Source organism: Lissotriton vulgaris, chromosome 3_1, assembly GCF_964263255.1.
Source record: "Lissotriton vulgaris chromosome 3_1, aLisVul1.2, whole genome shotgun sequence".
Classification (NCBI taxonomy): domain Eukaryota; kingdom Metazoa; phylum Chordata; class Amphibia; order Caudata; family Salamandridae; genus Lissotriton; species Lissotriton vulgaris.
This window is the reverse complement of record NC_141689.1, coordinates 1,616,420,355-1,616,446,105: the sequence shown is the minus strand read 5'-3', so window position 1 is coordinate 1,616,446,105 and position 25,751 is coordinate 1,616,420,355. Positions and strand designations below refer to the sequence as shown.

Here is a 25,751-nt window from a genome sequence, read left to right as displayed (position 1 = left end):
AGAGAAGAGGAAAAAGCTGCCTTAAAGGAGTCTTTAACAGCTAGAGTTGTAGGTTCAGGTCGTAGTTGGGCTCTCCACCTGTATGGGATCAGGAAAGCCTTAACCTCTTCACTGCTGATGAAGAGCTCAGCTCATCATCAGCTACGGCGCTCATTTGCTGATGACGAGCTGAGCTCGTCATGTAACGCGGGGTTTTGAAAATTGCCGCACACAGCGGGAATAGCCACGCAGCGATGCGGTTAAACAATCTGCCTAGAAAATCCTTGGGTGGTTTGACTCCATATGAAGTCCTGTTTGGGGTTAAGATGGGGGTTCCAGAACTTGATGGTCCCAGTACAGTAGCAACAGAGATGCCTTTAGAGATCAGTGAATATTTTGATTTTTTTACATGGCCTGGACCAAATCACACAGAACACCACCAAATCATACAGAACAACATCTAACAGAAATGCTCCACAACTGGTAAAGTGAAGGAAGCACTGGCAACTTGAGGTTGGATTCCGAAGATCAGGGATCTAGTACGGAAGAAAATTATTGACAAGGAGGATTTCGGGCTATCTTACCAGTTGTACCTGGCCTGGGTGATCAAGGTACCAGAACTGTTCTTCTACTGCCTTTTGCCAGCAGCAAACACAAGAGATTTGTGTCTATCAATCTAATCATGTGGCCGGTTCTACATAGCCCTCAAGGACTCCTGGGTAACTAGCTGCTTTCTCTCACTGCCTTACAGGAAATCCTGTTACAAGCTTTGACCAACGATGAAGTGTTATCTCCCCGGCTGGAGACAGCTATCACCTAAATATCACTTCTTCCTGTTACATATGCAAATTCCATCCAACTGTCTTGTACGACTTCACAGATTCCGACTCAACCAGCAGTCAGTGATGGCATCTACAATGTACCGCCATTGGAATCATCTACCAATCAATCACAGCTTAATTTGCCTTCCATGTTTTTACAAACAGACTTCGGCTACTTTGTCGACTGACTTCTTGAATTCATCCGAACCACCTCCACCGCTACAGAGACAACTACATGAACTTTTAGTTTGGCACAAAAAGACATACCTTATCCCTCTGTGGATATACATTTGGATTACAATTTCATCACTTTCCACTTCCTTTGGATTGGTTTTAGGACTGTCTTTTTCTTGCTTCTGAATGGACACCATCTTCCAGAACTCTCTGCTGTCGAACTAGAAAATGAGGTTTTGAAAACTCATTCTTCATCATACAAATGCAAAGGCACCGTTCCTTGGTGAACAGTTTAGCTGTTCCAGTTCCTGATGGAATTGTTTGTGAAACGGTATCATATGATATGTTTGGACCAACTGAAATTTTACAAGTACCTTATGCATTTTGTACATCTTTAAATTATCACTCCTGGTACTATCTTTGAGGATAGGGACATTAACAGTGCATGAAAGGCTTGCTTGCCGATTTAAAGCATTACACTGCTTTTATTTGTGAAGAAATGTATGATGGTACATCTAATTATGATGAAATGTTCTGCTTTCACCATTATGGTCACCATTATTTAAATAAAGCAAGCACTCCACATGAAGCATTCAAATTATTCTAATTGGAACACTGCCCTACACCACCACTGGGCAGCTCAAAAACATTTGCACAGAAGTAAGCATATTTTTTTGATCACAATCCACCTGACACAGAGTTCTATTATAAACTCACACCTTCAAAGGCAAATAAAACTATGCTCACTGACACCAAATTCGTTAATTCTGCATCTTTCATTTCTCGGTTGTCGACATAAGGGCTTGACTTTTGGAGAGACAATATGGATTGAAAATCTGTATGGGGAATTAGAGATTAACAGGTTGAGTAACACAGCTTTATTTAGAGCATGCCTTATACCACACCAACTGATTTTCTGGAATACAATTGCAGCAGACATCCGGTCTCAACTTGGCCAAGATAAAGGATCTCAATACACCAAAAATATCCTACATTTTATAGTTTTGAGAATTGGCAGCAATTCACAAATTAAACAGAGGACACTGTTGAAAACATGCTTCGAAATGGGACATTCAATTCAAGTTCCAATCCAGGGGGAGGGTTAGTGTGGCTGTTAGATACTACCGGATGGCAGACACTTAACACAAAAGGATTTTGTTTTAGGTCCTCAAAAGTCACGTCAAAAGTGCTTTCATGATGACTGAATATGAGCTATGTTAATAAAAATAATTTTGTTTTAAAAAGTGCTTTCTGTATGCAATATATAATGAAGTGTGACTGGTTTTTAGCAGGAAGCTGCTGAGAGACTTCATGAAATTGACATAGGAAATTTAGAAAAGTCTCTAGCTGTAATTGACAATGGTATGACTACATTATCAACAAGGATAGATTCTCTGGGTAGCATTGTCTCGTCTGCGATTGACAGTATGCAGTGGCATGTCCTCTTTGCAACATGGGCTATCACAGTTTAGGTCTATCATGCTACTAAGTTGTATTCTATAGATGCTATGCATGGGTCACATTCCATGGAAACACCTGAATGCCACTAGTTTGTTTTTACAGTACAACTTAACAAATGAACAGACCAGTATGGCTAAGAAAAGACAATACACACTATATTATACATAGAAAAGTTAAAAAAATTACCATTTACCGTTGCAGAGGTACCATCAGCAGATTTGATAATACAGATTTATTTCTCTGCCAATTCCAAATTTTAACTGCAAATAATGCTTGCAACACCATTAAGTAGGCAGATATGAAGTGCTAGAAGGCTTTGTACAGGAGGCATAGATCCTGCCTTTCGCTTATCGATGTAGGAAAAGTGCAACTGAGGTTTTTCTAAGCAGCACGAACAGCGCGAATATTTTAGGCCATTCTCTAGATATGCAGAGATGTTACACTCCATGACACATGTAATGCATCAAAGTCGAACTTGTCATGTTATCTGAAAGGTCCCCAGCTGATGTGATTCATCCAGTTTGCGCTCTAATGGGAGTTAGTGGAGGTTGAATAGTTATGGTATTCCTGGATTCATCCCACAGCAACCTTATCTGGTGACTTTTTCTGGGGTCATGACCTGTTGTACACAAGTGCATTTCCACCACCTCGTATACTTAGGAATGCAACAAGTTGACCTTCAATAGAGATTTCAAATATGAGCTGTAATGCTTTAAGCAGACTGAACAGCCCTATTGTTTCAGAAGTAAGTGGCCTTAACTTCTGCTAAGATATATTTGATGTTCAAGTTATAAGGTCTTCCTCCGAGATACACTACTGGCCATCACTTTTTCAGCAGCTGCTGGAGGGATGAATGAGCATATTTGTTCCTGGCAAGAGGGGTGCCAATGGAACAATCTTCTGTGGATGCTGGGAACAGCAATGTTCTGTCTATTCCTAGGATCATTTAAGCAATCTGGCAGTTTCAAGCAGCGGAGAGATTTTTTAATTCAGTTATGTTTTTTATTCACTAAACTGCTTTTAGAATGAAGTTTTACTTACCTTGTTCAATTACATTTTTAATACACATTGGCTTTCTCTATGCTTTTACGATTAAAGAAGCACAATGCTTTTAAAATTTTAGGTTTTATATTGAATCTATAGTTTAAGCATGCATTTTAGGAAGCTTTTTTGTTTCTCAGTGTAGTGGGTGTTATATGGTCACATTAGGCCCAGGCAGGAACACCACCATTTTACATGTTCACATTTAAAGTTACCATCCTTTCTTCAACGCTGACATTTGACACACATTTGCTTGCATGCTTGTATGGATAATGTTTCATGAAATAACTCTGCTTACATTTACAAATCTTAGAAGGCATATTATCAGAACCTTGAATATTTTGTATGAAAGATAAAGTTCACAGCGCAAAATGTTTGTTATTGTTCACTCAGTAACAGCTTTGTCAGGATAGAAACAATAATGATGAGACTGTCTGGGTATTCGGCTTGGTAACATGGGTAACGTTTATTATATAAACAACATCACTGCCTTTGTTTAGTTTAGAGGAGCACCTCGCTGACTCAGTTGAGATTGTCCCATGCTGGATTTCCAGCCGAGCTGAATCCGGTTTCCCTCCTGAGAAGGATGGTGTTCTGCTCTACACCAAGACAGGCTCCCAGATGAAACATACCCACACAGGTAACTGTGGAGTTAGATCACTCTACAGGCATTCCGGTAGATTCAACCAACCTAGGTCCCCTAGGATTGAAAGCACTAGATAGGATCATAACTATATCTATGCAAGCATATATTCTATGTAATGGTTGAATTGTTCATATTCTTTACCATTCTCGTGATGCCAAATACCCCGTTTTGTTTTCTTCGATTGGTCATTGCAGTGCACGTATTTTACACAAGTATCTTATTGCTTCAGAAAAATATTGAAATGTCAATGAGTATTTCTTGTGTCTATCTTAGAGCATACACAAGTTACCAAATGAAAGGGTTCTAAATCTGTTTCCACGATTTCTTGAGGAGTCAGGATTGTCATTTTCTGAGGCTGCAAAGGTCACCCGTTACCATGCCATGTTTGGGGTACAGATGGTGTACTGCGAGCAAGCTCGGACTCAGGCCAACACATCATTATGGTGTGCATAGAATCAGTCTTGCACTGTTTTGAGGTTTATGTTGTCCAACAAAGTATGAACCGTATGACACTTGAGCAGAAGAGACTCAGACTGAGAGACAAGGAAAGATCTGTCAGGGTCGGACTGATCTATAGGTCAGTCAGATAGTGCCCTGTGGGTTAATCAGACAGGTCAGTGTGTAGGCCAGTTTTTTGGTCTGATGGGCCAGTTTTTACTATATCCCTGTAAGGCAAACATTGCCTGCAGCAAGCTGAAATTCATGTAGTCTTTCATACTTTGCAAAACATTTATACAGCAAGTGTTCACAAGTTCAATACTGCCCTAATTTGCAAACATGGATCACTTTTTTATCTATTGAAATCACTAATGGGGGCTGCTTGCACTTTGGTACCCAGGCCTAATTTCTGTCCCAGTCCAACCCAGTCTCCTGCGACACAAACTACTCAATGTCCATACGCACTAAGCACGGCATTTAGGTACTCATCCAGTATGTGATGTACAAAGCAGAATGGAACAGACAAATCACCTGGAAAATAATGGAAGTCATCTATCAAAGACAAAAAAAAGTAAATATTTGTGAAAACTGTGGCTTTTATAGGCTCAAGCAGCTTCCCTCCAGATCAAGAACTGGATTGTACCTTTTTGCCTGTAAAGTTGTGGCTATTTATACAATGAAAAACCACACATACAGAAGTTGACTATGGAGCGAGCAAAGTCAATCAAACAATGCACTGTCCATATAGCCAGTAATTTATCGGACATTCATAAAGCTCCATTATGATCTATGAAAGAACACACATTTAGTAAAGCAGATTGGATTAATACATCCCAACAAAGAAAACCAGCTTTCGAATATTAAGACCTCTACAGATTCACCAATGTTTCACTATGTGCTTATCACACGTGAGAGTAAGGTGACTAGGAAAGAACAGATGGGCAAATTGGAGGCCTTATCTAGGTCGACTGCAAGGTCTGGAGTTTCTGCTGGTTTCATTGATTTTGAATTGATATGGTATTACTCTTCACACAGATAAAAAGGTCACATAAGGTAGAGAAGATGCTCACTAACAACATGCAAGATGTTGAGTATTGACAACTGCAGAAGACAGAGCTTGGCTGCTTTCGGATTAAAGTACTACATAAGGTATGAATATGATGGGATAGGGGATATTTATCAAAAATACTTTAGGTTTTTTGTCTTAACACATGTTCCTAAACAGACTTTGAATCTGTTACATTTGTTTAAGAAGGGTCTAAATGTACTTTGCAGACATAAGATTTTAGAATTAGGATTCATTCAGACTAAATTTATCTTCCAGTACAAAACAGGTGCTATTTTGTACAGAAGAAAAGAAATGCTGGAACATTCTCTTACTTCCCACACTCAAAAGGGAATCCACCCAGACTCGCTCGTTTTCTGGAAATGCACCCAGGATATGGAACTCACTTCCTAGACACCGCTGATGCAACCAAGGCGTTGGTCAGCTCTAGAATTGAATACGGTTGCTCTACTTTATCAGGTCTTCCTAAGATTTTAACAGCGTCCCTTAAAGCTGGTCTAAATACGGCAGCAAGACTTATCGGGATCCAAAAATATTGACCAATTCACTCCTCACCTGAAAGCTCTCAAATGGTTACATTCGAGGCGAGGATATAGCTAAAGATTGCATGTATAACACACAAGGCTATTCAGCACTCAAATCAGTTACCTGGCCCAGAAAATTACATTGTCTGGAGGTATTAGATCCTTTAGGGGGAGATTTTTTACTGAAACCAGCTTTCCTTCCGTAAGAAGAGATCATATAATACAGCGTTCACTGGAGCTGCACCTAGGATTTGGAACTCACTCAGGAGGATTACCAACGCGACCAGATTCAAGAAGGAGACTAAGTCCTTTCTGGTGAGTAAATTCCTTCCTTAATATTGGAGAGGTATAAGGTCAATTCATAGGACTTACATCAGGTTCCATTGTCATTCTGGTCTTGTACTGTACTTGTCAAACAATATGTCACCAATGTGAATTCCTAGTAGCTCAGTATTCGTTTGTAAATAAGGGTTATGTGATTTGTTTTAAGGTTGTCTATTACTATTAGGTATGTTATTTTAACTATTAGAACATGCAATGGGGTTAAGTCATTTTCCTGGTAGTAGGTGTATAAGATTTGTATTCTGAAAATGTAGTGCGATCCAACTGTAAAGCAATTCGACACTCATTTCTTTGGGTCATGTTCATGCTATAGAAAACACTGAATACATAAATAAATGACCCTTCCTTATAAAGGAAGCAGAAATTCCTTCTCCTCAACAAATATTTCACACACACATGCACTGATGTTTTTTTCCAAATAGCTCATTCCCACTAACACCTAACCATTTGCGATTGTTGGTTATTTGATTGTGTCAGCTGTCTAATGTGGTTACTCCTTTAATTTATGCCGTTGAAATTGTTCTGCATACTATAACCACCCTTTTTGACCAATAACTCTATCTCCATTTATGCTTGCTCTTTAATCTAAGTGTCTAGCATCATATGAAAAGCTACAGTATTATATTTTTAATTTTATGTAAAGCACTCCGATACCTTCATGTCTAGCTAGCGCTATATAAAACGTATAAATAAATGAATAAATACTATCCAGCTTCTGATTACAGTCCCTCTTTTTAAAATTAGCCAAGAGGACAATGGGCCTGGGGCGGCCGAACTTTGGGGCCACATGCTGTAAGGCATGGAGTGACTGGCCAGGCAGAATTTAACAAGCACCCATTAATGCAGCTATGGGTGCCTTTTGGATCAGATATAGTGTTCTTTATTTGGATTTCAACATAGTATAACCTTGCTTAAGGTCAGACTTAACCCTGCTGCTTGCTCTTCTATGAAATAGAGGTCATAATCTCCAGCCTGTGAAATGACACTTCCCCACAGAGATTATCTGCCGACAGTACGTCCATCATTTGCATTGTTTTACTACTTGCAATGGCCAACTGTAATTGCATTTATATAGAGCTTACTACCCGAGGCACTGGAGCTCTTATATGCAGCTAATTCATTTCGGATTCAGAATGCAAAACATTCTGAACCTTCCAATGAATGTATGGCCCCGTAGTCTAGTATCTTAAAAGCCTTAAATTCACAAGGCACCACAACGTCTCAGCAAGTTAAACACTCACTGCCATCTGCAATTACTCGCAGGCCTCTGGTTCATTTCTCAGGTAGCCGTGCTTCTGAGGTCAGTCAATTGAGTGAAATCACATTTGGTGGGAACACCTGCCACTTACTGCACATTGGGGATGACAAAATCTGAAAGGAATTGCTATTTTTTTTTTTAAAGCGATTCTTGTTTGCTACAGATAGAATTGTTTTGTGCATACGGTTAACTGCTTAATTTCTAGTAGGATTCTGGTCACAAGCATTGGGACGGTTTGACCCACTGCATTGGCTTAATCAACGTGGTATTACTCCTAGTTTAAAAATCTCTACACTAGTTCACAGAAAGGTTATGTCACAAACCAAGCCATCAACATTGGTGAATGGGCTGGTGATCTGCTTTCTCTACACTGCAGTGAACTTTGGTACTTTACAACCGTACACACACACACACACACACCTACATATGCAAATTATTTGGATACGTATTTGTAAACACAAAACATTATTTACCAAAGGAAAAGAGCTCAATAACTACTGAAACAAAATGCGAGTAGTAAATTTGTATTTTTTAATTAAAAACTTCCAATTTAAAAATAAAAGTAAAACATGAAAAAATCTCCACGAAAAACAATTTCATGGCACATCAAAAATCAGACCAGGTGCAAAAACATGTAGGAAAGTACTATATACATTAAATTCACTAAATCCTTCAAACGTAATCGGACCTTTAAGTAAATGAAAAAACCCTTTTCTTTCAATTTTACCTCAGAATACAGTAATGTGAGCCTGAAAAAATATTCTTGCCACTGTGGATGCACTTTAAGATTTGTATAATGTTAAAATCACGTGAAAGTGACATTAATATAAGCTGTAGTCAACCAGAAATTTAAATAAAATAAGATTCATATGTAAAGAGCCCGCAGAGAAGGGAAATACATCTAAAATCCTGAGTGGTATAGTGCAGACAAAAGCGCTCCTTTAGGACACAGCATTAAACTTCGAGCAAAAGGGGCTAGCATTTGAAATAAAATCTTTCCCAGTAGCAGCATATTGAAAATAAAAAAAAACTTCTGCAATGGGATTCCTGCAGCTCTCCTCTGTGTAGTAGTCACCTTGGACAAACTCCTCTATGATCACCACTTTGGTGCAATACAACATTCTACCTGTTGCCATTGATACTTTTAGTTAAAACTGAAATGTTTCCAGAAAGGCATTGGAGAGTGGTGAGGGCTGCATCAGCAGAAAGCTACTGTGAAGGGCACTGCAATCAGAAGATCATGGCATGAGCAGTTACGACAAATGAGGCATCAACAGTATTGGTTGTATGTCATTACATCGCATGCCATTACATCGCGGTTTTTACAACGCAAGTTGTTACAATGACTTGCGCTGGAGGGCGCTGGACTTCGGAGTAGTATAATTTACTATTCCAACTCCAGTCTACATACAGTAGGGAAGGTGTTGGATAGTAAATTATACTATTCCTTGTCCTAGAGTGCCATCCAGCGCAAGTCGTAACGACTTACGTTCTACAAACCGCAAAGTAATGGCATTGTGATGTAACGACCGCGTTGTAAACGACGTTTCCAACAGTATTGCTGTGACGACCATACGTATACGACAAGATTTTAAGATGACATAGTAGTCAAAACATCATAGCATTGAAATGCGCTGGTACTCTCCTGCGGCTGGTTTCAGTTCTGCTGTGTGCACGCTTGATTCTCTTTCTGGGAGTATTTTATGGGACTCCACCACACCCCCAAGAAAAACCTCCCTGAAAATACAAAGTTAAAAGTGTGAATCTTGAAGTTCTGAGCGTAAAATGTTCTAAGGGACATTTTTGAGCACATTATAAGTTGCCAAAGTTTCCCCAATTTCAAATAAGCCTGACGTATGGTGGTGGTTTTGAGAATTCTTCTTCTGCTACAAAATGACGATCCCTGAACTGCATGGGGGAGTTAAACACCGTCTCATCGCCTCCTGCAACAAGATTGAGAAAGTGGATACTTTAAGCTTACAATAGAGATACCACAGAACAATGATATTAGACCCAAATCCAACAAAAGATGGAATTTAAAAAAAATGCTTAACTTCACATACCTCTGAAAGTGCAAACTAGTTCCACAGTTTGCGGAGCTTCTTCTGTCGGCCTTAGCCACTCCTACAAAAATAGGTACATAAGTAACTGTGGTTCAATCTACACAATGCAAAGGTTTGCATAAACTCTACTTTACAATTACTTTTATTAGTCTTACTGTTACCTAGCTGTGTCTGATGAAGCAGTATTTGTGCTTTTTTCAGAAACATTCGTTACTAACTTTATATAAAACAAAATTGTAGGTAAGCGCATCAATGTTTTCATCAATGTGTTTAGACTATTTTTGCAGGATAGAAAAAACAAATATAAAGAAGACAATTATGACTTGCACAATTGTTTAGCCAGAAACTCCAAAGCTCATTAGCACAAGAAACAAAAATAAAACAGTAGATGGGTATATAATTAGCTGGAAGCCATAAATTAACCTGAGATTGGAGGGCCTGAGTAAAAGAACAAAGAAATGGGCAACTGGCATTCATTAAATGCTGAATGCTTGTTCGAAGGTAAGAGTAAGGTGTGCATTGATTTTACATACTCCGTAGGAGAGGTGGGAACGTCAAACAAACTCGAGCAGATTGTCTGTATCTGGCTTGATCCTAGTCCCAGGAGAGCCCAAACTGAGTGAAGCGAATGACTGCTGCTTTCGGTACCCATTGAGACAGGGATGGTCCCTGCATCACGTACAGTCGTGTCCCCTGCCCGGAGTGCCAGACTAGTATCCTGGGTTTTCATTTTTGCCTCAGCCTCACACTAATTTAGTACATGCATGAAGACCTAGACCTGTCAGGTGCAGGACCGGTTTTGTACCCTGGAGGAGCTCATCAAAAATGTCCCCTTTTACTGGACTCAGGGCTTCCATGCCCTTCACAGGTTTAGCATGCAGAGTGGTGTGGACAGCATACCAGGTTTTGTGAATCAGTAGTTAACCTTGTATCTGTGTCACTGGAGTGGTGATCTACCGGCCCACTTTGATAAAGCTCTGCTTCTAGGTGCTTACCCAGATCCATTGGTAAACATGGCAAGTGAAAGTTAAGCATGTACATTTATTTAGGCTGTGGTATATGTAAGCGTAAGCCACAGTAATGCAAGCCGATTGGTTCCATTTTGAAAGCCCCTGGCTTCTTCCCGTACACCAGAGGATGGGGAGGCTGCTTTCTCGGACACTGGAAATGCATTGCTTACATTCCTGAAGAATGAGGGAGAAGATCCAGACCATGAGGTGGGGAAAGAGGAGACAGGACTTAATTTTTATAAGATCCTTTTGTTGAGCAGAGCTGCTAATGAGTCTTCCTTAGCATTGCAGTTTAGCTGATGGTGGGGGCGATTGGATGGACTGCAGTCTTTATTGTTAAGAGCGAGAAGGGTCCTTTAGTTGAGGTCAGCCATTTGTCACTTTCTTGATCACTGGGCGTGGCTGTTTAGAGACAGGTTCTTAAAGCTCACACCTTTGTGCCTCACTAGTTGGTTCTCCAGAGACCAGAAGGCAGAGGAAAAGAAAACCAACCCAAACAACTTTTGACAGTGTAAATAGAGAACCCAAATCTTCTGTCTGCTTATCCTCTATAAAAGTGGGAGGCACTGGCCCACATGTTATTCCAGTTCTTAAAGTGCTCGTCGACCAAGGGAGGCAATGCTCCACAGAGTAATCAGAGGACTGCAGTGCAATCAGAGATAATGTCTGCCTGACAGCCAGCTTTTCAAAAGGGAGGGGACATCACCTAGATCAGAAGCCAGGTGATATCCCCTGGCCCTGTTGCAAGAAGCTGAATCTCTGACCTGAAGTACCTTGAAGTCAACCTCCGGCTGAGCGAGGGAAAGAACCTGCCAACCCTGCAGATGTGCAGCTGACTTGTGCCACAGCAGCTTGACCCCCAGGCCTTCTGTGTACACCGGCTGAAGGAAGACTGAAGAGAGATCTAAGTGCCCCCAAGGAATATTCGTTGCAGACTCCCCATGTGGATGGATCCTGGAGGAATCACTGGTAGCAGTTTTCACTGCCTCAAACGAGCTAATGTCCAAGGCAGAGCCTGCTGCTGTCAAGACGCACTGTGCCCAAGGAGTGTGCTGCCATTCAGAAGGCGGTGTCGAGGCAGACTGTGCCACTACTGGGCTCTGCTATTCAGAAGTCGGTGTCGAGACAGACTGTGCCACTACTGGGCTCTAGAAGTGCTGTTCCACTGCACCTGTGACCCACCCCCTCCACAGTGGCTGTAATCACACTCTGTGACACTCTGACCTCCAAACATGGTGGCCTGCCAACTGCAATTCATCGGCAACCTATAGTGGAACCCTTTGCTCGCCAAAGTCGACACCTGCCTTCGAAGTCAGATATCCGCAAAAGTTCTGCTGAGGTCCTTCCCTGATCATGGGTCAGACTTCCAGCGGACAACCCTCTCGGAAGCAGGAGTGAAGTTGTCACCACCCACATCTTAAATAAAATGTATAAGTAGGATCTTTCTTTGAGAGCCCCGATGGTGCTACACCATCTCTGATGCCTGCCTGTGGCGAGACTGTAAAACCGAAGATTTGCTACAGGTGTTGAATGCTATTAACTGAACTTAAGGGTAATCTATGCACCTAAACCTTGATACTTGCCTGAGACACTAAACTCTTGGGGGGTAGACAGACCTAGGCTTGCCAAGGTGGGGAAACCATAGAGAGGGAATAATCGGGACATAATACAAGGTGCTGTAGCCCAAGTGCCTGTCCAAAAATGTGTAGTCGTTTTATGTTTAATGCTGTGAAGTATACGTTTTAAGTGTGTAGATTAAAATGCTTTGGCTACTCCGTTATTGTGCTGATGGGTGATTGTTGGGTAACTCCTGACAAAGCCAACAGGGCATGTTGGTATTTTTGAATATTTCTTGTAAACAAATATATTCAATCAAGGTCCCTCAGATATACTCATTTCTACTTAATAAAGAAAAAGAAATGTGGATTTTTTTCCATTTAAATTATTTCATATCTTCTTCGTTACGTCATTTGTCTAATGTACATAATGTATCTTGATAGCTCGATTGCCTCAAAGCACAACCAGGACCCTGGCTTGGCTCTTTGCTGGCTTGCCTACCTCGAAGTGTTTACTTTCTCCAAAGAGTACGCAAAGAATAGCACTTCCATTAGAAATTATTACGATAAAGATCCAATTTTCCTGAAAATATGATGTTACAAACGTATACTTTCACTAGCTACAGGTTGGTAGAGAACCCCATGTGCGCCAAGCAGAATCTCCCAGTTCATAAACTGGCCACATGGGGGCAGTCGAGGACCATTTGTCACTTTTAAAATATAGCAAAAACTAAAAAGGGCCTTTTAGCCTCGTAGGGAGAAACATGGGGGTTCGACCTACACTTTTTGAAAAACCAAACGAGTCAACATTTTTACCCTAGTTTTCAAACTTGAACAGAGGGGGGGGGAAACAGCATTTAGCTTTCGTGACGGCGATGCAGTAGGTCAAAGGTGAATCACCCCCTCAGATTTTGTAATGCATATGAAATTCCAGAATGTAAAGGAATTTTGCGTTTTAAATTACACTTGTAATCGCACCCAGATTTAGAGTTTGGCGGACGGGTTACTCTGACAAACATGACAGATATCTAGCTTGCCTTAATACAGGTGTATTATATTGTTTGGCATAACACAAACAGTATACCCATCACGTTCTGATGGGGTAATCCATCTGTTGAACTCTAAATCCTGGCTACTTGCAAACATTTTTTCTGGAGTCAAAAAGTTTGGTCTATGATAGGACTGCGGGCCACACTGATGCCAAAAGGGTGGTGGCAGGGGAGCAGGGGGGCTTAGCGGTAAATTGGGTATAAAAGGAGAAACCTGTACATCTAGTGATTGAATTGCACAACATGAAACCAGAAGACCTGGGATTAATCCTGGCTTCTACACTTAAACCAATTGCACTGAATTACATACATTTGGTTATTTCACTTTCCCTCCTTTTTCTCAATTTTCACATACAAGAGCACTTCAAAATATACGACTTCAGGATGTGTGCTGTGCAAAACATTCTACTGTGTTTGGTTTAATAAACTATAACGTTGTTTAAGTATAATACGAGCCCAGGCCAAGACTATCAAAATTTTAATCTTTTGCTGCAAGAGAACACGCTATAAACCATATGAAGGAGTTTCTAAACTTGTGTAGGACACCCCAATTACTTACTTTCTACAACTTCAATTAACGTTAAAATAAGTTCTTGCATGTTTATTTACCATCTTTTTAATGTTAGTGGTGAGTCGAGTAAACAGCAGCTCAGTGCTGCTGTTGACCAGGGGGCCGCATGTAAAAGTCACTGCTCTAAATCATACCCTCCATTAACTACAGTCAGATATTATTTACATGCATGGTTATTGGGCTGGAGGAGCCTCTGTTCCAGAGGAAGGCCTTCAAACAAGGATTCCACAGCTCGTAAAGATTTAACAAGTTCTACCCAACGTTTTTTGGACAATTTTTGACTTAAGACACCACCTAAGGTCACGCATCCCCAAATTCTTCAACACAAGTAGAAGAATAGAATTAATAAAACTAAAAGGAGGGTATTGAGAAGCAGCATAATTGTAGGATGGTTGATGCCATATAAGATTTCTGGAAATCAGGCAGTCCCAAACCTCCCCCCCCACGCAAGCGCACTTATGGACGTTTCTGGAACGATATGAAAGAGGATACCTTGTTCTAATTTGTTTAAAAAGAAAACCTCAAGTTTACAATGTAAGGATAAAAATAGGCAGTGGAAAAGCAGTAAAACGAATTTTGATCAGGGCTCACTACCCGATAATGGATAGGGGAAGGCATTTTCAAGGTTTCAAATAGATTAAAAACCTCTCTCGTCAAGGGATTTAAACTTTCTCCGGTTCCTCTGAACAAAAAAACACAGATGCAATTATGTGCCTGCTTTACAATTATCCTTCAGCAAGGACAAATACCTCATGGTTGGTTTCAAATATCATTCTGTTTTTGCTTAATTAATTTTATAGCCCCCAATATTCGTGAAGGTCATAATATTGAAAGGGTCTTTTAATTGATTAAGTGTAGGTGGATTCAAGAACATGGCCCATATCATCCGTAAAGAACTTTAGTTTAGCTGCTGTAGGCAATGGGGATACAATATTTGTGTCTTGACGGACAGACTGAGCTAAATGCTCAATAAAAAGGGCAAATAACGGAGAAAAGGAAGAACCTTGACAGGTGCCCTGATTGAAACTAATTTGGCCTGCCGGAGAATTCTTAATGATCAACTGATCTGTTGCCCCTTGATATAATAATTGAATAGATCTCGTAAACCTGGATGGAAATTGAAACGTATCCAAAACGGGGAACAAGTGCCTCCGGTTTATAAGATCTATGGCCTTTCGGGCATCTAACAGTCACCACTGGAATATTATCTAACATCACCATCTATAAATTCAACATAAAATAAAATCAAACAAATTTTAGTGCTAGAACATAAATTATTAGCGGTACAAAAGGGGGTGGTGATGGACTGAGCATCCGAATCAAACAATCACACCCAGGCAAAAGATCTGGGTTTAATCCATCACCGTTCTTTAGCCCACTCTGCCACCCCAGTTCAGACATGGCTATATGCAAATCAGTATGACCCTGTGCCTCATGGGAACAGTCCAGCCCGAACTGCCAAGCCATGTCTTCCCTGGACCGGAAACAAGCTTCCGAGGACCGGTTTCTGGCATTCCAGCCGTCTTCAGCCCCGCTTGCTTGAATCTAGTGGCAAAGTGAGCAAGGGACTCACGTCTGAGCATACCCTGCCACACTTATGGCGGCCAAAAGCGGTACAAAAGGGGGTGGTGATGGACGGAGCATCCGAATCAATCAAACACTCGCACCCAGTCAAAAGATCTGGGTTTAATCCATCACCATTCTTTAGCCCACTCTGCCACCCCAGCTCAGACATGGCTATATGCAAATCAGTCTGACCCTGTGCCTCATGGGAACCACCCCCTTTTGTACCGCTTTTGGCCGCCATAAGTGTGGCAGGGTATGCTCAGACGTGAGTCCCTTGCTATGTATAGATATAGATATAGATATAGATATCTATATAAGGGTCCCTCTAATGGTACATTGAAAAGCCTTCCAAATAGTGAATATATCCACTGATGCCTCATTGGATTACTTTAGAAATTGTCAATTTTAACATGAACAAGCCATCACATCCTTTTCCAGAATAATGGTCCTACCTATCACCCACTGTTGCTTTAGTGGGTCTGCGCAGTCTGATCATGCTGCAACAGAGATAAGGGATTTTGACATAACGTGTGATCGTTTAACCAAACCTGAATATCTTTTTCCTTGATTTCTTATAGGCAGTCTTTTTAATATGGAGGTCTGAAAAGGTAGAAACTGGGGACAGACACCAGAAACCTGTTCAGAAATCCTATTTAGTAGGGTTACATGCCTAGGGACTAACCTCAAGCCAAGACCATGTATGGGCAGAGCATCAATTAAATGTGAAAAGGGTACCTGAATGTTGTAATGGGTTATTGAAAATTCTTTTATACACTAGCACAGAGGGCTATCTGGAGTTCAGTCTAAATCAATATGTATTTCCAAACATTCCAAACCATAGTTTCACTCATGTCCCTGGATTTGAAGGCAGAGCACCTGAAAAGTTGTATTATTTAACCCAGGAAGCGAGTGGAGGCTCAGCTGTAAACCTATCAGATAAATGGCACCTAATGAACCGAAGGTCGAGAGAAAAAAAACTTGTCTCCATGTGGATCAAAGATAAGGATTGCCTATTAGAGTCTTAAATTAAATCTGCAGGAAGTGAAGGAAAGAGTCTGAGCGGAGCTACCAAGAGCTGAAACCTCAAGACCCAACTCTGGAGATAAACACACTAGGTTATGGACTAAAAGACTTCGAAACAAACTCAGGAGATAAGTGTTGGCTATAAGAATACTTAGCCTGGGAAATGACACAGACAATGCATGCTTTGTAATGCACACATTTCTAAAGTAATATATTTATTGTTTTTTAAAAGCTAGGCACCCACTTGCAATGGAAGGATTGTGAAGCCTAGCTTGAATACGTTTTCTAAACAGATGTTCCAAGAGTGAAAGGGATTTACTGCTATGTTTTCTTCAGAAAGCAGAGCTTTGTTGAGAACTGTACTTTACCTTGCTGGAGCCCCACTAAAGATACGGTATGTGCTTGACTGTGAAGACATTGTGTATACATTAATTGTGGTTGAGAATTGTTTAAGTTGTGGTTGTATATTTCAAGAACATACTGTTTGTGTTTAATGAATCCTATCTGAAGGCGGAGAACGGCTCTCCATTGTACGGCTCAGAGGGTCTCAGACCCTACCACTATTGTGGAGCTCCTTCCCGTTGTCGGTGTAGACAAAGAGTCTAGTGGGTATGCCAGGTTCAGTGATGGCCCCCTACATGAGAACTAAACTGTTTACGCGATCGAGCTTCTAATGACCAGGAATCGGCTACAGGTGACAAGTACATTCCAGTATCAGTGAGTACCACTTTGGAACAGTGACGTTAGAGCCCACTTGAAGCAGTTAATGGCCAGATAGGCATTGTCCAGAGGCCCTGACAGATCACAATGGCCCAGTTATGCAGGCGTGAGTACTTTGATTTTAAGCCTGTATTTATGCCACCTGCAAACTATTATTTTTGTGGGTTGGGAACTGCAGGCCGGCATGCAAGATTTCTCCCAGTGACCACTGGCTTATGTATAACCCCTCCCCACCTCACAGTGATTATGAAAATCTGGGTATACAAATACACTATCACAACTTCAGTTCTCCCAAAAAGAATTTGCCAGATTTTCCCAATCAGCCCATAAAGGTGATGGCATTTGACACATCTTTAAGACATGCTTTTGAGTCACAGCAGCACCATAAGACCACCCCTTCAATCCTGGAATACATTACGCGCACTGTAACCAATCCATTACACCGCAATACTATACAGTCCCATAATGGTGCCTTTTACTAACTTGAGCCCACATGCTCGATCTTCCTCTCCGGTTCTACACAAACTCAAAACTCCTCATACATAGCCTCCAACATCCGACATTCGCCCAAGTCACCTCAGACCGTTATCACTTCCATCCTCTAAGCAGGACTGAGAGGACATACTTCAATACATCAGAAATAAAATTCAATCTTAGTTCTAAATAGTAAAATGGTAAACTTTACTCTACTAGACCAGAAAGAACTCTTGTTGGTTCCATTAGAACACAAATCACCCTATATTCACTGTTTGAGCTGCTGCTCTTTCCAGCAGTGACCCAAAAACACAGAGAACCCTATTGTCTGTTTGCTGTACATACATACCACACAAACATTATTGCCTCACCTGGGAGAAAGCTCCACAGGGCCACAACAATTTTGAACTGTAACCATGATGCACAAAAAAGTGCAACCATGAGAACAAACTATGGGATAAAATTAAATATACATTAAAGACATGCACGGAGAATGGAAAAGGTTACTTACCATGCCAGTCACTGTGTCATAGCACATGCAGTGTGGAAGACTCCGGCAGCACAGATATGCAATGGTCAGTACAATAAAAAGGCTGCAGAGAGACGCCATCAGCATTGCTACGTTGGCTCCTTTAACAAACTGGTTCAGTAAATACTGGGGGGAAACATTAAAAACAGATTGAAATTTATAATGCAAAAACTGTATTTAAATGTCACCTCCTACCTAGGACTTAACATTTTTGTATTACGGTATAGGTTTACAATGCATTCACACTGAGGGATGTCTTTCCTAGGGAGGATAATTAACAACATCTTCCCTTTGGGGACAAAACTCAGCTGTTCTACTTTACCCGAAAACTGAAGTAAAATTAAGCCCAACACTTCTCTGCCACAAGAAGGTGGACATGTGTCAAGTGTTCTTACAGACACCAATCTATCTCGAAGCCTCCAGTTGTTTTTCTGGACCTCCCCACCTCTACCTTACACAATGTTGGGAGGTAGCATTCCAACCCAACATAATTCACACACTGTGCCACTGAAGACAGATGTCTGCCAAGTATTCCTCCTGCCATCCTTGGTCTTTTTGATGTAATGTCCTAAGTGGCTAAGGGTATTCCCAGAGATGGGTCCATGGTTGCGGTTTCCACACATATGGGTGAGTGCCTGCACATGACAGAGTAGTCTAAACCATGTACAAACCATTAATCAAGTGATATATAATTCAGTGGGATGATGATTCCCACTATAACTTCCAGGAGGGGCTAGCATTTCCTTTTCCCTTCCACATCCACTCACTTTGCTAAAATCATCAAAATCCGTATACACTTATCACTCATGGGATAGTTTTTTAGTTTTAAAAAATATTTCGAGAAAAATTGAATTAGGCAGAGTGCCTATAAGTCTTCTCGAGGAGCTGATTTCAGTAATCGACCCTAAACACTCTTTATTCTCTGCCTTACCCTTCCCATTCCCTTTCCTTTTGTCTCATGGAAATTCCCAGCAACAGAATACCGAGATAGGCGAGAGCTTTACGCCACAGCTTTTGGATGAGACCACGCATAAGTAAGCAGGGACACACAAACAAGCCCTGACGAAGGCCCCAGACCCAAACAAGCTGTGCGAGGGCCAAAACATTTTGGCAAAGATATAAACGGGTTTAGATGAACAATCATTTAAAAAAAATAAAACATTTCTCCTTTTATCCATATCACATGTAACCCAGGAATTAAGAATTTCAGAGGAGGGTATAGTTGTAGGTATTTTTAAGATTATACTTTTCAACTGGATCCCTACTTATCCAGTTCCGATTTATAGAAGAACCCACATCACATTTTTTGGTTGAGTCCGCCCTGGTGTTACCATCCTACCCAGGGTGTCGATAGGCACCGATGATTAAGCATGTCACAATCAATTGAGTGAGGCATCGAATCCAAAATCTTTGGATACCAGGAGTCAGAAAATAAGGGTCATACTCGCATAGAAAAACGATTCCAGTTGCTTTTTGTGTATGCCTTTGGTTGCTATGCTACAGATTCAAGCCATACCTCCCTGATGAGGCCTTACAAAGATGAAACTGGTCTGAAGTTGCTTGTGTTCCCTTCTGAAGGGGGTCTTGCTGAGTAGCTCTGAATAGAGAGTTCTAATGAAGAGCAGGATCAGTACTGATTCGCATAAGGTGGGCCTCTATCTAGAGTCCCACAGTGGGTGAAAAATGAGTGGTTGGAATGCTACCCAGACCATGTGCTTGAGGTAGCACGCCTAGTGTCTCGAGTTAATTTTTCATTCACGCTTTCTCACTTTGACACAACTTTCCTGTGTTTCTCTCCCTGGGTCAAAGTCTGATGACGAAAAATACGACCCTGTACCAAAAAAGGAGTGCCGGTGGCAACCACCTGCAACTAGCAGCACAAATTAAATATGGAAAGTTGGCATCAGTACAGAGAGTTTACTCAAGTAAATATACTTCTGCAGGAACTCACTCACAGCTTAATGGTGAGCATCATGGTTTATGCAAAGTAACTGCTGAGCCAATCGTAGTCCCTGAAATGAACTGCAACATGGTTTCGATTGAGTTACCTTCCTCTACCTTGCTTACCATATGAAAGATGTGAATATCTTGATGAAGGAATATGTCGTCGTCCTCTTCTCCATAACTCAGTGTCAGCGAGGAGTACACTATTATAATCAAAGTTGTAAAACAGGAAAACACAGATGCAGCGATCAGCGTGTTCACCTGGAAGAAAAATAAAGTTTAATTACACAGATGCACAACACCACTTATGGCTTCCAATGCGTCTTCATTTGTATTGTATTTAAGACCCTTTCTAAACTTTACTACATCTTTGGCTAGTTCAGGGACTTAAAGAGGAGACAGACAACCCGTTGAGGAGGCCATGGAGCACCTCCAAGAGAATTTTAGTAGGCGATATTTTTCTACTTATAAAGCTCTTTCCTGCAGTAATTCCAATGTCATTAGTTTTATGTAGTGCAGCAGAAGGAGTCGAGTGCGAGTGTTTCGGGGTGGGCGAAAAGGTTTCGTTGGTGGCTTGCATATTCTGGTTGAAATAATTATATCAGTCATGGGGCTAAAGCAGGTTAGGCCTCCAATACATTGTACAGTCCATCATTCTTGGGGCTCATGAGATGCAGCCATGTCCTGGACTATTAAAGCAGTGCAGTGAGACTTAACAGAGAGGTCTGAATGGACAGCTTAGAAGTGGAGAAAGTTGTGCGAGGAATCGTGTCTGGATGAGCAGAGATGGCCCCGAAGTGATGGGAGATCCCTGGTGATACACAGTTGCCACCCTGGGAGAGTAGTGCCAGTTGCTTTGGATAAAAAGACTATATAGAGACCTGTGGCAAACGTCACCATGAAGCATGCCTGCAGCCACTGATGACCACACTCACAAAGCTTAGAAGAAATGCAGAAATTGCAGAACTTCATTATTCATAGGAAATTCCACTGGAACTAAAGATTTCTGCAGTTGTACCTTTAATGGTGGAATTTAAAAAAAGAGAGGCACCAACAGGCAAAGCAACAAGAACTGAAGAATCATGGGAGCTGCAAAAAGTGGGCAGGTGAAGGTTTTGCAAACCAAAATTAAACTGGGTGTTCGCTAGGTTAACCACAACCCTAGTCCTCAACCATAAACATCTTTCCTAAAGATGTGCCAAAGTGTGGCTGTGTGGATGAGGATGGTACCACAGGCACAGGACCTTCTTGCCCGCACTGACATATGAACTATGATCTTACATTACGTAGCAAGTAGGCCAATCGACCAGCCCCAAAAGGGGTGGGAAATCCTTCAACTGTAATTTAGCCACTTTCAAATGGTGCCCGTGTGACTGCCCAAGGTCATCAAATCATGGGCGGCAGATGGTTAGGACTTGTACTAATTTCCCATATGATAAGGCGGCTGTGGCTGACAGTTCTAAAAGTCCTACCAATATCAGCTGGCTTTCTCTCAGCACAAGCAAGTGCTAACACTTGCCATATAGGGCTTTCAGGGAATGACCAATGTTTGCAGGGGAGGTTAATATGGTACAGATGCAGAGTGCAGCATGTGCATATTCACTGGAAGTAGTAGATGAGTGTAGGGACTCCCTCCAGGTTGAATGCGTGGGCTAGAAGCTGAATCCACCACCATTACTTGTTAGACTGGAGCAAGCACCTTTAAGTGTTGAAGTCACAGTGTCAAGGAGATAACTGGATTATCGCATGAGTGAGCTTCAGACAAATGCCAGCACATGATACTAATTCATCCAAACAGGATTCAGATAGACTGGCATGAACAGGACCTCACGCTCGTGCAAGCCAGGGAGCCAGATTGGGTCAGTTTGTCCCAGTAAAGCAATAGGTTGCCCTAGTGCAACTGAAGTCAGCAGTGGATAGCATCTCTCCCCTGGCTTAGGTAGTTCTTTTCAGGGCCCTTCATCAGTTTGCACTGGAAAGGTCTGCAATAGAGCTTTTTGTCCCAGATACGTCCTCTTCATAATGTCAGACCCATCATCACTATTTCAAAGGTGAACTTTCAAAGGTTGGAGACATTCTACACTGGGCAACACACTGGGCTCGCAGCGCGGGAGGACACAACTCAAGTCACTGGAGACGTTTGAGTCAATCTATGACAGGCCACTGGTGTCCTAGGAGTGGAAGTCACCAGGGCTAGTCTCAATTCGAGTTTGACTAAGAACATGAGGCAAGAGGCCTCCTATCCAATGGCCAATTCAAAGAGCCCCATACCTCGCCCTGTGAACATCTACGATACCTACATCCTTACAGGTGCTAGTGGTGGAAACGGTGTACAAGAAGGAACAAGTAAGTGCAACCAGAATCAGGAAAGCGGAGGAGTCAAGTGAAGCAGATTCTTCTATCTAATGCATGGTCTGGTGTCTCCCTCACCTTCCTAGTTTGTGCATGTGAGTAGAGGGTGTTCCTCTCAATTTCCAGGACTGAACATTGTATTTAATTTTGCTTCTACTTGCTCTTTCATGTATCTTTGTGTTTCTTCTTGCAGGTTCACCATGCAATGTTTGCCCATGCCCTCTCAAAATAGCCTTCAACCAGTTTCCTACTGCATGTTTTATTCCATGTTTGGTACAACCCCATCTTATACAACCACATTCTCACTAAGCCCACGTTGACCCTAATACACAGCTGTGCAGATCAATACCAGACTTCCATGTTTTGAATGGGATGGATTGTTCAGTAGGCCATTGGCCTAGGTTACTGAAGGCCACACCCAACATTCATATTAAGAGACCTTACATGTTCACAGGTGGATACATAAAATGGCTTCTATGACACATGTATATGCTTCTGTGTGCTTACACATGATGAATTAAGAGTGAATCTGCACAAAGTAGTAGGAGGTAGTCAGGGATCGTAAATGCAGGTAGTTATAAGAGTGGTTTATGAGAGAGTCACGGAGTGGGAAAACATCATTTGAGCGTGCAGGGATGAGGTAGGCAAGTGGCACCTAAATATTAGGTAGCCTGTCAATAGTGCATTGCCTGTTACTGTGGTGCCGTAACCCACATGGTCCCAGCAGCTAAGCAATTGCACAGGGCTTATCTGGAGGCAACGCCCTTGTTGGGGAGATTGCCATACGAGAATGGAAGCTGATTAAAAAAGTGCTAATTCAGGTTAAAGTTAACTGTTCTCTAGAAAAGAATTAAAGAAGGGAGCAACAGAATTGCTCAAAGTTGCTTCCACAAGCATGATAGGAGTTTGTTGTTGAAGCACATGTTACTGGAAGCCAGAAGAGATCTATGGCAGGACATGATGTAGGGACATTTTGACATTTATCCTGACCTCAGGTTTGCCATCTGTTCAGTTAATTATTTGCATGAACAATGATCAAACAACAAGCTCCTCCTCCTTTAGGTAGAGTGATCACGTCCAGATAATTCAATAGCCACATGCATCCTGGCGACCTTCTACTTTTCTGGCTTGTCATCTTACCACCAGCTCCTCTCCAACACCATTGCACATTTCCACACACAAATGGCACAAGCTACAAAGGTTGTGTGAATATACATACATAAATACACACAAACATACACATTTAGTGCCACACTCAATGCTGATCCAAATTTTGGGTGCCCACCTCCCTACATTAACCATTCTAACACCCTGCACGTTCAAGCATTTATACATAAAATAGAAGAGGTACAGTTGGAAACGGGGGGGGGGGGATCTCTAGTTGGCAGCGGCTTGCACCAGGTCCAAGTAGGGGCCCTATCTCTAGCTAGTAGGGACATTACACCCTTATATAACCCCTGCGCACCCTCTTGGTGGCTGGTACAAGCAGTCAGGATTATCTTGAAGGCAATGTGTAAGGCATTTGTACCCACACAGTAAAAACACTACAAATAGACAAATCATTTTAGAAAGGTAACCAATCTCCATCTTAGGAAAACAAGACCAAAAACAAAAAAAATCCAAAATACATAAGCAAAGATATCAATTTTAAAAGGTTAAGCAAGTTCAGTCAATAGAAATCTATGGATGAGTTTGTTTTAGTACATAGTACCTTTGTGCGTCAAAATCCAAGACGTAAACAGCCGCAGAGGAGGTAAGGGGCGGAAACCAAAAGTGATGCATCAGTTCTTTAGTCCAAGAAGAAAGGAGACATCAGTTCTTTCTGCACAGCAGCAGAAGTGTTGGGTCAATTCCTTACTGTGAGGGGATGTGAAGTGCCGATTTCGGGAAAAACGGACTCGGTCCATACTGAAGGGCTATGTTGGAGATCTTGGTGCACAGGTGCGATGTGTCGAAAATCCAGCCATGCTGGGCCGATGTGTAGGTGGTGAAACAGGCACTGCGTCGATTTTTCTGCCATGTGGCAGGTTATAAGTCAAATTGTAAAGTTGCACAGCAGGGCCTGCTGTGTTGGAGCAGGTGCCTCGGACGTCAGAGACACAGGGCTCAAGAATCACACTGCAGCGATCTTTCGGCCACACAAAAGTTGCAGTGTCGATTCTTCGGCCGCACTGTGGCAATGCGTCATTTTTCATCTGCACAGCGGTGCTATGTCAGGAAAAACAGACGCTGAAGATAAGTGCATGGATTTTCTTCTCTCTTTGCAGTAAAACCACCTCCAAGGGCCCAAAACTGGAATTGGCACCACTTGGCAGATCAGAACTCCCAGCGGAGGAGTTCACAGGCTGCAGGTGAAGTCTTTGATTGCCTGGAGACTTCTTAACAGAGCAAACACAAGCTTGGAGAACCTTGGCAAGCAAAATACAAAAAGCTAAGTCTAGTCCTTTTCCACTGCCCAAGACAGAAGCAGCAAGCAGTAGGCCAGCACAACACAGCAACATGCAGAGTGCCAGTTCCCCGCCTACAGATTCTGCTCTCCTCTTGGCAGAATCTCCTCTTAGTCCAGAAGTTATGCATCAAACTTCCAGTCCTTATATCAATTTCTGCTTTTGAAGTAGGCAAACTTCAAAGGAAAGTCTCTGTCGTGCACAAGAACCTGCCTTTTCTTGATCTGGTTTCAGACACTACAGGAGATTGGAGACACCTTTGTGTGAGGACAGGTACAGCCCTCTTTGGGTGTCTGACAGCTCGTCCCACCACTCTAGTCCAGGAAGACCCATCAACTGGTGATGGGTCATTAGGATATGCAGGGCACACCTCAGCTCCCTATGTGTGATTGACTAAAGCGAATGCACAAACAGCCAGACTGTCAGCCTAAACCAGATATGAATTCCAGAGGCAGGCAGAGGAACAGAATTGTAAAGTAAAAAAAAGCCCATTTTCTAAAATTGGCATTTTAAAACATGCATTTTAAAAACCAACTTCACTAAAATATGTATTTTGAAATCAGAAGTTCAGGGACCCAGACTCCTATCTCCCTCTTCCCAGTTGAAAGTTTCATTTGTAAGAAGTTACAAGGCAGCTCCAGTGATATTCTATGGAGAGATAGCTCTTGCAACAGTGGAAAAGGGAATTAGCAGTATT

The 25,751-nt window shown here is 41.8% G+C and overlaps 1 protein-coding gene across 2 annotated transcripts in view; it reads right to left on the bottom strand.

The window, feature by feature from the left end:
- Window positions 1–8,258: 8,258 nt before the first annotated feature.
- Window positions 8,259–25,751, bottom strand: part of LOC147728255 (uncharacterized) — a 66,727-nt gene continuing 49,234 nt past the window's right edge. The window contains exons 4-8 of one of the 2 annotated variants that reach the window (XR_015309369.1): window positions 20,379–20,516; window positions 18,294–18,437; window positions 9,814–9,874; window positions 9,240–9,693; window positions 8,259–9,102 (exon numbers count right to left, since the gene is read on the bottom strand). Coding sequence is in view for 1 of the 2 variants with exons in the window: in XM_086962102.1 (XP_086818228.1) it covers window positions 9,590–9,693; window positions 9,814–9,874; window positions 18,294–18,437; window positions 20,379–20,516 (447 nt within the window). In the remaining variant the exon portion in view is untranslated. Of the gene's footprint in view, window positions 9,694–9,813; window positions 9,875–18,293; window positions 18,438–20,378; window positions 20,517–25,751 lie in introns of both variants that reach the window. The other variant, XM_086962102.1, reaches the window with a different exon arrangement.